This window comes from Hippocampus comes, unplaced genomic scaffold (assembly GCF_001891065.2).
Source record: "Hippocampus comes isolate QL1 unplaced genomic scaffold, H_comes_QL1_v1.1 scaffold282, whole genome shotgun sequence".
In the NCBI taxonomy this organism is placed as follows: domain Eukaryota; kingdom Metazoa; phylum Chordata; class Actinopteri; order Syngnathiformes; family Syngnathidae; genus Hippocampus; species Hippocampus comes.
Genome location: NW_017806073.1, coordinates 543,739 through 560,797, shown reverse-complemented (window position 1 = coordinate 560,797; position 17,059 = coordinate 543,739). Strand labels below are relative to the sequence as shown.

The window sequence follows — 17,059 nt, the reverse complement described above, 5'->3', positions numbered from 1 at the left end:
CACACTGAAAATAAAACGTCTCCAGTGTTGTGCCTCGAACCAAGTGCAGTTATCCGAAATGATGTCTCCACAAAACCATAGAGAGACTTCCACGCAAGAAGGACCAACAGAATCAACATAGCCTGACTGCTGTGTCAAAGCAAACTTGAGAAAAACGAAGTATGCAACCATGGCTTAAATCCACTGTAGGCTGAGTACTAGTTTACCATAGATGTGCACTTTATAATGTTATATTGCTCTGTTTTGATTCCATAAAAAGAGCTGTTAAAGCAGCTGTTGTGTGACAAAATATTTTTTTCACTGTTGTTGATGGACAGTAATATTGTGTGAGAGATTATGTGTGAATAACTGCTCCAAGTGAAAAATGTTCATGTAAAATTGAAAATCGAAATTGTTATTTCAGTAAATATTTGCATTTTGCACATAGAAAACTGATTCATGATTCCATGTTGAGGAGAGCATTAAAATGGGGGAAAAATAGGACAAAAAAATATAAAAGGACATTCAGAAACAATAAAAAATGCGTGAGTAATCACGATGAATTTTTAGTGAATTTGAGTTAATTATGACAGTTGCATTTTTAATTTGATTGAATATTTTAATCGTTTGACAGCTCACTAAAACAGGTGAAAACAGTTGATTGAATTAATGCACATATTCTGTTCAATGGACATTAATTCATATATATATATATGAGAGAGAGAGAGAGAGAGAGAGAGAGAGAGAGAGATATATAAAAAAGAGAGAGAGAGAGATTTCAAAAACTACAAACAGTTTAAACACTACAACCAAAGCATAGCAAAGCAGTTTGTGTCACGTTAGCAGAACTTTGCGCTGTGTGTGTGTGTGTGTGTGTGTGTGTGTGTGTGTGTGTGTGTGTGTGTGTGTGGGTGTGTGTGTGGGTGTGGGTGCAGTGGCAGTGCTAGCATGATGGTGTCATTGATGTGTCCAAACTTAGTGAATTCCTATTTTCATTTGAAGAGATTTGCTGCTGCTGTTCTCCCCCAAAAAAAAAATGCAACTTGAGGAAAAGAGAACAGTGCATGTTGCTTCAGTATTTTAAATGAAGTGAACACCTGTGTTTGCCAATTACTTTGTAAAACAGAGAGATCTGTATGGAATAATGAACATCCATTTTCAATAACTACACTAATGCTCATGTTAACATTTTGTTTGATGCTAAATGTATTTTTCTCACAAAAAATTACTTTGCACCTTTCAAGGAAAAAGGTTCAAGCTCATTTTTAACCTTTCTGATTAAATGAACAAATAAAAATCATAGTCCATGATTGATTCTGCTTTTTTCCGACCCACTGTATGTCCTCCCTCCATTGTAAAGTTTCTCCCCCCTCCTTTTGGCGTCAGAAGCACTGTGTGTGTCAGAACATGTTCTGAAGCTGCTCGGGTATCAGTTGATTCTTCCTAAGCATAAAACCTCACCCTCGTTCGTTCTGTCAGCACCAATCATACCTTGACAGTGTGAAAATTCCTTTCGTGTTATGCAACAAGCATGCATTTTATTTCAGCAATATCTCCTGGAGATTTTAAATGATTCCAATCATTCTTTGACACGAAGTTCTAAGTCATCACATGTCATTACATTTTCAAGTTAAAGGGGTCGATGAGTTTGAGAGAGGACTGTTCATCTTTGGTGCTTATTTATGCTAAGTGTAGTGTTCAACTCACTTACCAGGGTGTCAACAACTGCTTCAAAGTACATGCTTGCTCGAAACCAGCCAGCTGTCGTCCCGACCCTCTGAACTCCAGTTTCATGGCTCTTTGTTGAGAAAGGATGTAAATCTGTCTTTTTTCCACTTCGGTCATCGTTTCATGATTCTTGGGCCTTGAGTTTTTTAAGTTTTTTTTTTTTTCCCCCCAGGGTGACCGTGGTCCGACAGGTCCAACGGGTCCAACAGGAGAGAAGGGGCCACAAGTGAGTACGAATTTTTAATTTTGCCTTAACTTCTGTTTATTTAAGATGTCACAATAAACAAATCCTTAATTTAAACAGAAACAAATTGTGAAGAGCCTCTTTCTCAGCCTCCTGGAAAAAAAAAAAAAATCTGTGATTCCTTGTACATCAGTTGCACATGATTAAACTGTGTTAAAAGAACATATTTAAATATTTTTGAGGAAAAGCGTAGAAAATTCCATCATTTGAACATAATTCAATTACGTGCAACTAAAAGTAAAATCGGGCAGCCCGTTGATCCAGGGGTTAGCGCATTGACCTCACAGTGCAGAAGTACCAATTTCAGCTCCGGCCTTCCTGTGTGGAGTTTGCATGTTCTCCCCGGGCCTGCATGGGTTTCCTCCCACGTTCCAATAACATGCATGGCAGGCTGATTGAACACTCCAAATTGTCCCTAAGTGTGAGTGTGAGCGTGGATGATTGTTCGTTCATGAGTGCCCTGCGATTGGCTGGCAATTGGTTCAGGGTGTCCCCCGCCTACTGCCCAAAGGCGGCTGGGATTGGCTCCAGCACACCTGCGACCCTCGTGAGGATACAGTGGATCAGAAAATGGATGCATGGATGGATGGGTGAGAGAGAAATCTTTTCGTTTAAATGCACTGTAATTACATTTAAATTATTATTATTATTATTTTTTTTTATGTTTTGTGATGATGCCTTGACACAATGGTCTTAGCTACTGTGTAAATATCTAAGGACAAAATGTATTCACCCTGGAATGTTTCTCCTGGACCCAAAATAATAACTATATGGAGAAATCATTCACCAGTCATTCTGATTTGGTCCAGTGCATCTCATGTGTAATTCTGTGGAAAGTAGCTTTCATGCATGGCTCACAGCTCAGGATCCTCAATTGACTTAATCTTAGCAGTTCTGGGCACCAGTCCTGACCTAGTTGGATCGAAGGCTGGCTGAATGATCGCTGACTGCTTGTGGGAATGACTAATCTGGTGACTGAATGTCTTGCCAAATGACTGAAACATTACTCGTGCATGGGTTTCACTCGGAGTGTGAGCTTTGCGTCTTATGTAAGGATACGTTGTCATGTTTTTGTCAGATACAGTGTGGAGGGCTCAGGTGAATGTGAACGCTTTGAACTATGGCACTATCATTAACACCTGATTTCAGTGGAGAACTATTTCGTCATGACATTCAGTTTTCATTTCGTAACCATTTGCAAGTGTTTATTTGTTGGCCAATCTCACCTTTTGTTTGCTTCTTAAGATTCTCTTTCATCCCGATTTAAGTGCTTTATTGCATGTTTCCAATGTTTTCTGCACACTATTATGGAAAATCCTGATGTATTTTATTAACACATCATATTTGGGCCATTTTTATAATGTTTTTCACTCACCTCTTGCTATAATTAACAACATGAGCTCCATTTTCATAGACGGCTCACCTCGGCTGTGTTGCAAATGCCGTCGTATCCTGATTTGCATATCAAGGCAAGGCTCAGTGTGTATGTTTACCAATTTGGGAGGCGGGTATCTGGCAAGCTCAGCATTCCGGCATAGCGAGGTCGTGTCCCTGGAAATGTGTCTGGTTTAGAGGGTCTGATCCATGGTGTTGTCATATTTATGAATGAAATCCACCATGCATATCCGCAAAGGTCAGAACCTGTCTTCCTGCACCAGAATTTGCCAGGATCGTGTTACACTACCTGTGCCACCCTATTGTCAGGCACACTGGGGTGGGGTAAAAGAAAACACCCCCAGTCCATCGGCTCACCCAGAATGGCGCAGAGCTGTCTGGCAAATTCCCAGACACACTCAATGATGGTTGCACTGGCACAAAAATCAAGATGGGCCTGTTATTAATGCTGAACCGCATTTGCTCTGTTGATGAATATAGAGCCCTGTGTTTAACTTCTAAAAGTAATCCAATCACAATATTGTTTTTCAGTGCTGCAGCAACGATTATATGTGATTACATTTAGAACTTGGTTTGTTTGCCTGTCTATCTATCTCTCTATCTATTCGTTTATTATTTATTTCAGGAGAATTCACAAACGTGCACGATGTACGTTGATCTGAACAACTTCTACAAACGTGAACATTATTGATATAAAGTTCTTATTATGGGTTCTTATTATGGATATGTAATAAAAAAACGGATTTGTTTCAAATTATATACCCAGCTGTGGAGCCACACTGATCAGCCAATCTGAATTTTGACTTAAGTTGCTTTCAACATGCATATTATATTGCAATATAGAGCATTAGATGTGGTAATAAAAATCAGTGAAATGAAATGGCCCCATCAAGGAACAACTAATGGGTGTTTTGTTTAAGATTTGACTTGACTGACTTTGAACACCCATTTGTCTTTTGAGATCAAGTGTGCAGTTGTGACTTTGAAACGAGTTAACCTGAGATACAGGCTACCTGCGCCATCCTGTGTTGATATCAGAATTGCTAGAGCTTTGACAAAAATCACATGGCAGGGTTTTTCCCGGCTCAAACTGAGGCAGAAGTGGCACCATCCTGACCACGCGTCACGACGTGCATGTACATGTACTCTGTAAATTCTACTGACTCCCTTTCTTTTACAGGAAACATACTTTTAGTTAAGAGTTCCAATAAGAATATGACGATTATTATGTTCAAGCATTTGTTTATTAAAACCTGCATTGGATAATGATGGACTCACAGCTTGTGTGGTGGGGCCTTTTTTGTTTGAGACACATTGATTACTTTGAAGCAGCCTTCAAGCACTCAATGATCAATGTACACCTGTGCTGCAATAGCACGCTGCAATATCCTCAAGTTAAAAAAACAACAACAAAAAAGTACAAAATTCTTCAACTATCTATTTAAACTGTATTATTTTAATTTTTGTAACTTTATTAGTTGAGTGTTTTTAGGTCTCGCCATCTTTAATATACTTCTCCTCCTCTTCTACTGCTTTGTGAATAGCCGTCACCTCATGTCTTTTTAATGTATCCAGCCTGTAGTTGGTTGATGGCTGTCTCACAAGGGAGGCAGCATTTGCCTGGATTGGATATGTGTTATGTTTGTAATTGGAAATTAATTTGTGTAGTCTTGTCCTGTCCTGCATTCCGACCCTCGCTATCAGCAGTGTTTCAGACCAAATTTCCTCATGTTGTCACCACCATGAATTATTACATTTTATAAATTGGCTGTTGCGTTAATTTCTCTGCTAAGTTTCTGTCACATTTGCGAGGTGGTGGTGGACCCCAAAAACAAAGCAAGAGGGAGGAGCGGGGTGTACTTGACAAATTGTATTTAAACACAGAGAAAACAAAATCCAAAGTAACAAACAAAACCCTGACTGAAGCAAAAACTATCACGAACCGAAACATGACCGGAACAAACATGATAGCAGTAAACAAAAACAGCCACAATGACCCTGAGTGGTCGTGCCGGGACTCCTTTTATAGCACTAATAATTACATAACGACCAACAGGTGTGCAGCTGCAGGGGAAGCCCTACAGTGCCACCTGTTGGTCCCAAACCAAATCATGACAGTTTCACCTGGACTCATGACTTTTCACCTCACTCTTTTGAAAAAATGAAAAACGTTAGAAATCATAAATGTTACTTTGACACAAAGGAAACTTTTATTTTCATAAACACGACCAGTTTGGATACAAAAAAAATCCATCAATAATATTTACAGTGATGAAAGTCCTCTGGATTTTCCCGAAATTCCAGATTTTCAAATGTTCATGAAAATTCCGGAAAATTGAGGAAAAAAATGCCTAAAATTAATCCGGATATCAGTTGACAACATTGAAGGAACACGCGTTTGAGTTCGTTGTTTTGCTTTCACGAGCGTAGCCATGTTGAGGCACTAACACTAGTAACAGTAAAGAGATTTTCGTCTTTTTATCAACACACTTGCTAAAACCCAATGGAACGAATAAAAGACGCCGTGGACAAGACAGTTGTTGTAGTAAAAAAATATAATATTTGGACAAAAAGGGAAACACACAGATTAGCAGAAAAATGTGTCCGTCCGACTTCGAGCGTCGGATCATCGACTGCTGAGGCGCGCTTCGCTCGAGTGGCGTCGCTACAACAGTAACACCCTCGCCTGGCATTCTCATGGCCTTGCCATATCTCGGAGATTTCGACATTTCGGCAAGAATGGAAGCCACAAAGGGTGCACGTGTGCACACAAAAGGAAGATTAATCATTGAATGTCGAGTATTTGAATAGCGTTTTGTGTAAACTAATGCATGCGTGATCGGCCAGGTACGGCCCAAGCGCAATGTTCAAACAGGTAGACAGGCAAGCTGACATACGTGCAATAGAGGGAAGAAATTTCATCTGTGCTGTACACATACAGCACATTTGACAATAAAGTTGTATCCAATCCAATCCAATCCAATAGACGGGAGTGTTAGGAACATGTTCAAGTGGTCATGGCTTGAGGAAGAGTACTTGAACGGAGATCAAAATATTCTCAGGAATTTTCAGGAAAGTCCACTTTCATCTCTGTATTTATCAGTTTGTACCATTTGCCAGGGAAAATCAGGATGCCAATAGCATCAACTAGCAGGGAAATAACCACGATCCCATCTGCATCTTTTTCGGTACTTGTGTCAGGTCTTTCCTGTGCGCTGCTGTTGATATAGCGCCGACATAGTGGCACAAACGCTGCAACTGCAATGAAAATACGGAGCTGCTGCCAAGGGATATCAACCACTCAATCAGCACAGCTGGAACTTTACGCTCTATTGAGCCATATCAATGGTCTGGCTGGGGGCGGTACAATAATTACCTGGAGGCGGCTGCCACTCAATTTTGAATGCAGGAAAAACCCTGCAATAACTGCAGAAAATATGGATGAACGCTAGATCTTTGTCATCACTTCACGTGAACTACAGTCACAAATGAGCTCATAAATTGAATTGTATTCCATTATATGTATCACATGTAGACAGACAGTACCTTTTCAATCCTCTTGTTCCGCTGTGTTTCTTTGCTGTAGGGATATCCAGGGTTGCCTGGGAGTCCTGGGGACATCGGCATGCAAGGTACACCTGTAAGTGCCACATCCTCATTTCCGCTAATTTCGCTTCTTCTTAGCATTCATACATAGGGTATGGGTGGAAATCAATGCATTCATTCTCGTGTTTCAATGAGTTTTTTAACCATTTTGAGTAAATTATTGGGGTCAAGAAACACTCAAGTGCTGCAGTCATCAGGTCTCTGAAACTAGAACAAAGAGCTGTTCCCTGGTTCCAAGTATGCCTTAACACAATGTCAAGGAGCCAAAATGTTGGCCCTTAGAGACCCTATTGTTCAGCATATTTTTGCAAAGTCTTATCCTAACAAATCACAACACTTTTGGAAAAGTGTCCTTTGAGAAGCCAAAAGTGGTCATTGTGAAAAACTGAACAGAGCCTTTCAGTTAAACACAACGTATCAAGTCGTGGTGAAAGGGAAGATGTGTTATACAATCATGGCGCATGGGAATGTCATAGTCACAGTTTCTATTTAATTTGGTCTTTCAACAGGGTGTTGTAAAGCCTAGAATTAAACATGAATGAAATTGCGTGCAGAACTGAAGGAAATGAAGCAACATTGTTTAGTATCATGGGTTCCTCAACAAAGTTGAGAGTGACTGGTGCTAAATATTGACATTGCTTCTACAGTTGGTTCAACTGTTTTATGAATCATATGGGACAATCTGCTAAGTTTTATACACACCGCTTTTACAAACTGTGGAATTATTACATGGTATAATTCATCTTCTGTCTTATTTACCCAATTTTAACTTGATATGTGAAATCTTAGGAGTGAAATTTTAGATAAAATACTTTCTTTTTTGACATTGCGAACTTTTTACCATTGTTGAACTTTCCAATCATTAATGCTCTTTTTTTGTCCTCATAGGGTCTACAGGGGCAGACAGGGAGTCCTGGCAGTGCCGGTACTAAGGGCCGTAGGGTAAGAAGTGAAGTCTTTGAAACACATTGACCCCATTCAAAATTTGTGGTTCATCATTCATGAATTTGCCAATTTGCTCATTTTGAGAGCGGGGTGGGGGATGGGTAACCTATCTTCAGATAGTTGCAAAAATCACCCCTATGAGGTTTTTGAGCTCAGGCCAAAGTCCTGTCTACGATAACAGGATTGCTTTGATGCTATTTTATAGCATACTTGGGCCAAGGAATAGTGATTAAATGAGGGGAGGAGATCCATTTAGTGGTGCCTTTGCCATATCTAAATGAAAATAGTATTTTGCCACCTTCTTGTGGCAACTCTAGGCAATTACAAATGTAGATTTCATTACAGTTTGGGAGTAAATATATCTATATCTGCACACCGCAAACTAATGGCCAAACATGAAGCAGCAGAACCCCGTTCCATGCGCTACCGTTAAGTGGCATTCGGCCGCATTGCTCAATGTATGGAGGGCTTTCGTCCCAATCAGCCATTCATTGGCTTTTTAGTTGTTATCCTAACTTTTGTTATACTATCACTTTATATTTTTTAACTTATATCCCAAATCCCCCTTCAAATGGCTGGGGACCCAAAGTCAGCTGGGATAGACACGAGCTCACCTGTTATCGATCTTTATTGAAAAATGGGTGGAAGGACGCTTTCCCATTCAGGGCAAATCTCAATTGAATGTACAGTATGCATTTCTAACATGTCTGTTTGCATGGTTGTATTTATTGTTCAAATTTGCACATTTTGTCTATTCCAAAATTAACAAAATTCTGTGCTAATGTTACTTTTAAGAGTTTAGTGGTGTGCTTATACAAACTAAAATCAGTGCTTAATTCAAGATATTTAATGACAAAAAAACCTGCTGCTCAAAACTAAATTCTCGGAGCCATGAAAAAAATGTAGCAAAGAAGTCACAACCATTGTGCTACCTTAATTTAACAATTGTTTCCTCTCAGTAACACAAGTGGCCATGAAGAAACACATCTAATTTGTATTTTCAGTATGTGAATGCTTATTGCATATTTAGCAACAATAGTCAAGTAATTCCACCATCATCTTCTCTCAAAGTTAATGGGTTCAAACTACTCTGCTGTGACTACCTAAGAGAAGCACACCCTGAGGGTGCTCTTTAATAGCCGTTTATCCTGTTCATTTTGCTTTGATTGACTTTTATTTGCTGTTCACGTAGTTTCTTCTTGGTTAACATTTTGCCAAACATATGGCAGTATTTATCATGCTGGGGCTTTTGTTGTGTGCAGTTGCATTTCCCGTATAGCTGAGCCACTATACCTGTTCTTATTCTTAATTCATTTCAATACTGAATGGGAAACAATCCCTAAAGAATCAGTCAAAACTCTGACAGCCACCAACCACAATTCTAATAAGGTTTTGGCATTGTGTACATATTTGTAAACAAAAACGGAATATAATCATTTTCACTTTCAACCTATATTCAGTTGAATACGCTACAAAGACAATATATTGAATGTTCAAGCTGATGAATTTTCATCCATCCATTATCTGAATATTCACACATTTTGAATCTGATGCCTGCAACACTTTTCAAAAAAGCTGGGACAAGAGCATGTTTACCTTTGTGTGACATACATTTCCTTTTAATAACACCCAATATGCATTTGAGAACTGAAGACACTCATTATTTGAGCTCTGTTGATGGATTTTTTTTTCCCATTTATGTTTGATGCGTCAACTTCAGTTGCTCAACAGTGCAGGGGTCACTGTTATTGTATTCTGCTTCTCATAATGCACCCCACATTTTCAATGGGAGACAGGTTTGGGCTGCTGGCAGCCAGTCGAACACTTGCACACTTTTACTACGGCCACACTGTTGTAACACGTTCCGAATGTGGCTTGGCATTGTCTGAAAAAAAATTAAGCAGGGACGTCCCTGAAAAAGACATTGCTTGGATGGCAAGTTTATGTATGTACCTTTCAGCATGAATGGGCCCATCGCAGATGTGTTATTCATTCATTAAGTTATTCATGCAATGGGCACTAACACATCCCCATACTATCACAGGTGGTTTTTGAACTTGCATTGATCACAATCCAAATAGTCTTTTTCCTCTTTGCTCTTTGGAGAGAACAACGTCCATGATTTCCCCCAACATGATACATGTGGTCTCGTCAGTCCACAGCACACTTTTCCACACTGCATCAGTCCACCTCCGCTGGACTGTAGCCCGGAGTTTCTGAGTATTGTTCATCTATGGCTTTTGCTTAGCATGCAGTTCTAATTTGCATTTGTAGAACAAATTGAGTAAAAATGACAATGGTTTTCTGGTGTTCTGGTGTTACATACTGATGCTGATTTTTAATGTACTGCCGTCTGATAGATCACATTTCACAGGCATCCAATGCTGATTTTCGACCTCGCTGCGTACATGCAGAGGTTTCTGAGATTCTCTGAATCTTTTGAGGATATTAAGGACGATGAAGAAATGCCTAAATTCCTTGCAAGTGCACATTGTGAAACGTTCTTAGACTGTTGAACTATTTGCTCATGCATTTAGTTACAAAGAACCCATCCTTGGTTGTGAACATCCTTGCTTGTGAGCGTTTCAGGGATGCTCCCTTTATATCTAATCATGACAGTCACCAGTTTCCAATTCACCTGTTCACCTGTAGAATGTTCCAAGCACTGTTTTTTGAGTGTTCCCTGTTATAGCTAAGTTTGCTTGTTTGTTTTACCCCTGTCCCAGCTTTTTGGAATGTGTTTCAGGTATCAAATTCAAAACGAGATCATCCATCCATCCATTCTCTTATCTTCGGCAGAGTTGCGGGCTTGAGAGATGCAGTGTACATCCACAGGGCATACATCGACAAACAACCATTCACACTGATATTTATATCGAGGGACAATTTAGAGTCTTGGATTAACCTGCCGTGAATGTTTTTTGAATGTGGGCAGAAACAGGAGTTCACGGAGAAAACCTAAGCAGGCATAATCCAAAACCACGATCTCTGCATTGTGAAGTTAATGTGCTTACCAGTCATCCACGATACTGCCCATGATGAGAGAGTAAAATAATATTAAATAAGCAAACAAACAAATATATAAATAACATTCATCAGCTTGCCCTTGGAGTGCATTCAAAAGAATATATGTTGAAAATGATGTGTATTCTGTTTTTTTTTTTTACATTTTACATAATATTGCAACTTCATTGAAATTGGGTTTTGTAGGACATCCATTCATCCATCCATTTTCTGATCCGCTTATGCTCACAAAGGTCACGGGGTGTGCTGGAGCCTATCCCAGCTGCCTTTAGGCAGTAGGCGGGGGACACCCTGAACCGGTTGCCAGCCAATCGCAGGGCACACAGAGAAAAAAAAAAACATCCACGCTCACATTCACACCTAGGGACAATTAAACTGCCGTGCATGATTTTGGAATATCTATCTATCTATCTATCTATCTATCTATATATATATATATCTATCTATCTATCTATCTATCTATCTATCTGCCACAAGACGGTGACAACACACACACACACACAAAACAGAGAATCATAAAGCATCAACATCATACATCTAGCTAGTACACAATAATGCACCCATGTTAAATATGTGACTCTAGTCCGGTGAAAGATGGAGAAAATCTTTCATCCCAGTCTAGGTCATTTTATAGTAAGTACATTTCCTGAATTAATGTTCTCCCTTAAAATTACATGTGTTTCCTCTTTGCTCTTTGGAGAGAACAACGTCCATGATTTCCCCCAACATGATACATGTGGTCTCGTCAGTCCACAGCACACTTTTCCACACTGCATCAGTCCATCGCGGCTGGACTGTAGCCTGGAGTTTCTGAGTATTGTTAATCTATGGCTTTTGCTTAGCATGCAGTTCTAATTTGCATTTGTAGAACAAATTGAGTAAAAATGACAATGGTTTTCTGGTGTTCTGGTGTTACATACTGATGCTGATTTTTAATGTACTGCCGTCTGATAGATCACATTTCACAGGCATCCAATGCTGATTTTCGACCTCGCTGCGTACATGCAGAGGTTTCTGAGATTCTCTGAATCTTTTGAGGATATTAAGGACGATGAAGAAATGCCTAAATTCCTTGCAAGTGCACATTGTGAAACGTTCTTAGACTGTTGAACTATTTGCTCATGCATTTAGTTACAAAGAACCCATCCTTGGTTGTGAACATCCTTGCTTGTGAGCGTTTCAGGGATGCTCCCTTTATATCTAATCATGACAGTCACCAGTTTCCAATTCACCTGTTCACCTGTAGAATGTTCCAAGCACTGTTTTTTGAGTGTTCCCTGTTATAGCTAAGTTTGCTTGTTTGTTTTACCCCTGTCCCAGCTTTTTGGAATGTGTTTCAGGTATCAAATTCAAAACGAGATCATCCATCCATCCATTCTCTTATCTTCGGCAGAGTTGCGGGCTTGAGAGATGCAGTGTACATCCACAGGGCATACATCGACAAACAACCATTCACACTGATATTTATATCGAGGGACAATTTAGAGTCTTGGATTAACCTGCCGTGAATGTTTTTTGAATGTGGGCAGAAACAGGAGTTCACGGAGAAAACCTAAGCAGGCATAATCCAAAACCACGATCTCTGCATTGTGAAGTTAATGTGCTTACCAGTCATCCACGATACTGCCCATGATGAGAGAGTAAAATAATATTAAATAAGCAAACAAACAAATATATAAATAACATTCATCAGCTTGCCCTTGGAGTGCATTCAAAAGAATATATGTTGAAAATGATGTGTATTCTGTTTTTTTTTTTTACATTTTACATAATATATATATATGTGTGAGGTAAAGAGTGGACCATATTTGTCTGAAGCTTAAAGGCATTACAGTAACATCAGAGGAATAAGGGTCTGCCTTAAAGTCTAAATGGAAGCAGATCCTGGGAAGAAACAGATTTAAAAGACAAGCAAATAGGATTAGGAAAAAACAAACAAAACATCTGCTTTTAGGGGTTTGTCAATAGGATTAAAAAAAAAAAACATCTGTATCCGTTACTTTTCTTGTGAGATGATCAAACAATTCTAGTGATGTTTGTGGGGGCTTCCAAGCAGTTGCAATGTCATTAGGACTTCTAATGTTTTATTTTCGGAATTTGCTAGTAGAATTGAATGTGACGGTTTGATGCAAAATGTACATTCTTTGATTCATGACATTGTGCCACTCTTAGGGGCCTCGAGGTCCTGATGGCCCGCTGGGAGAACCAGGCCCTGAGGGCACCAAGGTAAACACACACTTTAGCAAAATCTGTCCCGGAACCTTGGCTGTCCCTATCCAAATTACAAAAGATGAAAAAGGTGAAAACTGAATATGATTTGTTGTCACTGGTGTCTGATATTTTCATTCATCTTGGCATCTTCTCCTTTTCAGGGAGAAATTGGTGATCCTGGGGTAAACGGAGAACCAGGATTTATTGTAAGTAAAAACTTACAGGTCAAGTCAAGTCAAGTCAGCTTTTATTGTCAGATATGCTCTATGTGTAACATACAGCACAGATGAAATTATTTTCCTCTCTCAACCACAGTGCAAACATGTTTGTAATAATAAAAAGAAAGATTTTGAACATCTTTATCATTCTTTAAAATGTGAGTGACCCAACATGTTACAATGAAAAAAAGAGAAAAAAACATGGCAATTGGGTGCTTAACGGCTCCTGTAGTGTGTTGTTTACAACACAACACACCATACCCACACAACCAAATGTCTGCTGTAGTTCCAAGACTGACCTGTTAGAGGCAGCATGGGACCTCAGGGCATCCAGACTGCTGGAAAATACAATGGAACCTCGACTTAGAATATCCATTTTTACGCACAATTTGAATTACGAATACAATTTTCAGAGAACAATCACCTCTCTTTATGTACTATTTTCGGTCCAGGAACGGTCTTGGCATGGACTAGCGGACGGATCTAAGTTGTGCATCTTCTGACGCTGCATAACTGTCATTGACAACATGCATAACGCACTGCTGTAGAATATAGTGGAAGGTGGAGATCTTGATGATGAGTGACGTGATGGCTTAATAGAGGTCAAAAAGTTAATTTATTTTGATTGTAAAATACTACCTAAAGTCGGTTCCTCGAGAGCCTTTATCCAGCCAGTTTTGCGTGTTTTCCTCCTTCAATGCACCTAATTCAAAAGTCATGAAAACATTGCAGAAAAGGTCACTTAAAATGATGAGGAGGGCTGTATCTGTCTTGAGGCCTTGAGTTTGACATTTGTGATCTAAAGCCAAGAATAATCCATCCATCCATTTTCTGAACCGCTTTCTCACAAGGGTCACAGGCATGCTGGAGCCTATCCCAGCTGCCTTCGGGTAGTTGGCGGGGGACGCCCTGAACTGGTTGCCAGGCAGCCAAGAATAACTAGTGTCATCAAAAAAATAAAGAAAACTAAAAAAAGTATTATCCTGCATCCTTGGTTTACAAGCATGTGTCCTTTGAAGGTACATATTTACATGTTATTATATCGTTCCAAACTCTTAGGTTCAAGTTCAGTATTATGGGATTGAGTAAAAGCTAAGAAAGACAATGGCTTGTGCTTCAGCTCCTGTTAGCTTGACTCTCTTATTCACAACAGGATACCGTATAATGCAGCTCAGAACTTTCGCTCCTCCGAGCAGCCTGTAGTCATTCAAGGTCTGTTTAGTATCATCAGGAGAGCCACTTTTATGAGCGGGTGGAACTCAGTCTGGGAAGTCAGAAAATAAAAATGAAATCCACAACAAACTATAAATAGAAGTTGCTCATATGTAGACCACACACAATGATTACTAACTCATAAGATGACTTCTTCTTTGGAACACTGTAGACAAATGGCTGATTTATATATATTTAGTCAAGGATCATGACATAGTCAGTTGTGTGTATTCGTGCAACGTGTTCAGAGAATGGATGTCAAATCTCTCCAAACGCTTCTTTCTTACTTTGTAGGGCAAAGTTGGCGTTCGAGGAGAGAGAGGCCCGCCTGGGAAGCCTGTGAGAAACTTGAACTTTATTCAGTATTTGCTGAGTTTTGCTTGAATGTGTGTGTGTGTGTGTGTGTGTGTGTGTGTGTGTTCAGTTTTGCTTGTATGTGTGTGTGTGTGTGTGTGTGTGTGTGTGTGTGTGTGTGTGTGCGTGCGTGCGTGCGTGCGTGCGTGCGTGCGTGCGTGCGTGCGTGTTGATTGCATATTAAAGATGAATAAAATAGTCATTGATTTATGGCCTATGTAGCCAGAGAGGCAGCCTAATTGGAATACAATCATGATTCAGTCCATTAGCTGTGTATTTTCATCAATCATGTTTCAAAGGAATTCATAGAACATTGCATATCAACAACCTACAATTTTTGTGACATATTCTTATATTACTGTCATCAACTGGATGGATATGGGATAGATTATTTCCCGGTAATCTTAATTGTGTTTACCTAATCAGGGATTATAAATAAATCTACCTTTAAAACACAATATCAGTGAATTTAAACAGATACTTCAATTTATGTAGCTGTGCTTTGTATGGCTGTTGCTTCGTGCAGGTGTTTGAAAATGTGTTTATCGCTGATGAAGAGCAACAACGCCAGCAAGAAGGGCATTCCCTCTCTGGGACAGAACGGTCCTTCTCTCCGTCCCAGGCAGAGGCCCATTTTGGGGACGGAGGATGAGAAGTTTTTTTTTTGAAAAAAGGACGGACTAAGCAAGGACGGAAGTTGGTTTTTGTCCATCCCTATAATTGTCCCTAACTGGGTGAAGTACTTCGCGGCAGTTCATAATTTACAGTTTTTGTGTGTAAAGTGATCCACACTGTTTCACAATAAATCAAATTGTGTGCTGGCCTGTTGTACGATGACGGAAGGGTGCCTAGGTCGCGAACGGAGGACAGACCGGCCAAATAGGATGAATTGCCCATCTCTGATAGTGGCATTACAAACTAAAATTAGCAAAAAAATTAATTCGGAGAGTGTATCATTTCAAAGTAAGTCTAGTATCAATATCAATGTGAACACAAGAATCTGATAGTTTCTTTGTGTTTCTCCTCAGGTTGTTCAGTTTTAACCAATGTTGTAATGAATGAGATTATGCGCAGTGCAGCAGATAAAAACTATTGCTCTTGTTTTTATTTTGAACATTTTAAAGGGGAAAGAAGCAAAAATTGCAAAATAACAAAATTGTCATATCTACCAATATGAACATGGAAAAACCTTTTTTTTTCTTTAAATAACATACGATGTAGAATGACCCAGCAGTTTCATTGCCTCTGGATAGCTAGCGCCATCTAGTGATTGGGGGAAAAATAACACATTTTCTGGAGGCCTGATAGTTTTGTGTTGATTTCTGCATGAATATAATGATTGAAGAATTGATTGAAGCTGGATTCACATTAACGCGATGATGAATGCTGTGGCTTCGCTACCTCAGTTATTCAAAAAGTCTCTTCCATCATCACCATTTACTCAAGCCAGCTAACCACAGCACATTTATCCTCTCACTCAACTCAGTGAATGGAAACTACTGTCAACATTTTTCAGTTGATATTGTTAGGACGAATGCATTGAGTTTGTAAGACTACTCTGTCAATATTAGACTGAATATTGTTTCAAATTAGTGCCCGGTCTCCGCCTGCCAACACAATGTCTAGACTTCAACAAAGGCCTTCTTGCATTGCAAGACGGCCCATGTGGTATGTGTGTTACCATCCCATGTGTGAGCATCAAAGAGAACTGGAATAGCAGACACACTCATCCTGTTTGTCTTTGTCTAATGATGAATGTCGTGCGGAGTAGAAGTCGAGGTTGCTTCATCGGATCTGATTGTGCAAGTTCATGTCTGATGCTGTGCGTGTCTCTAGGGTAAGGCAGGTATTCCAGGAAGTACAGGGGAGAGGGGACCCCACGGTGAGGCTGTAAGTATGCCTTCTTTCCCATTGCCACCAATTGTGAAAGCCATCTGGAAACTATAATAACTCTTTGTGTTGATGTGCACCAAAAGAGTCATTGCATGCGCATGTTGTTTCAAGTGGATTGTTAGCAGCCTTGCAACTGCTGGAGTGGAAAACAAAAGGCATTGTTCTAGATTTGCCTTTGTTTTACACTGGGCATTTCTCACACATCCAGACTTCCATACCTAAGGCCTCCCCTTTCGGAGCTGGGCCAAAG

At 39.7% G+C, this 17,059-nt stretch overlaps 1 protein-coding gene across 1 annotated transcript in view; it reads left to right on the top strand.

Moving 5' to 3' along the window:
* Nucleotides 1–17,059, top strand: part of col24a1 (collagen type XXIV alpha 1 chain) — a 127,261-nt gene that overhangs the window by 64,865 nt on the left and 45,337 nt on the right. Inside the window, exons 26-32 of the mRNA XM_019894380.1 lie at nucleotides 1,880–1,933; nucleotides 6,933–6,986; nucleotides 7,841–7,894; nucleotides 13,094–13,147; nucleotides 13,294–13,338; nucleotides 14,857–14,901; nucleotides 16,753–16,806. Coding sequence (XP_019749939.1) covers nucleotides 1,880–1,933; nucleotides 6,933–6,986; nucleotides 7,841–7,894; nucleotides 13,094–13,147; nucleotides 13,294–13,338; nucleotides 14,857–14,901; nucleotides 16,753–16,806 — 360 coding nt within the window. The remainder of the gene's footprint in view (nucleotides 1–1,879; nucleotides 1,934–6,932; nucleotides 6,987–7,840; nucleotides 7,895–13,093; nucleotides 13,148–13,293; nucleotides 13,339–14,856; nucleotides 14,902–16,752; nucleotides 16,807–17,059) is intronic.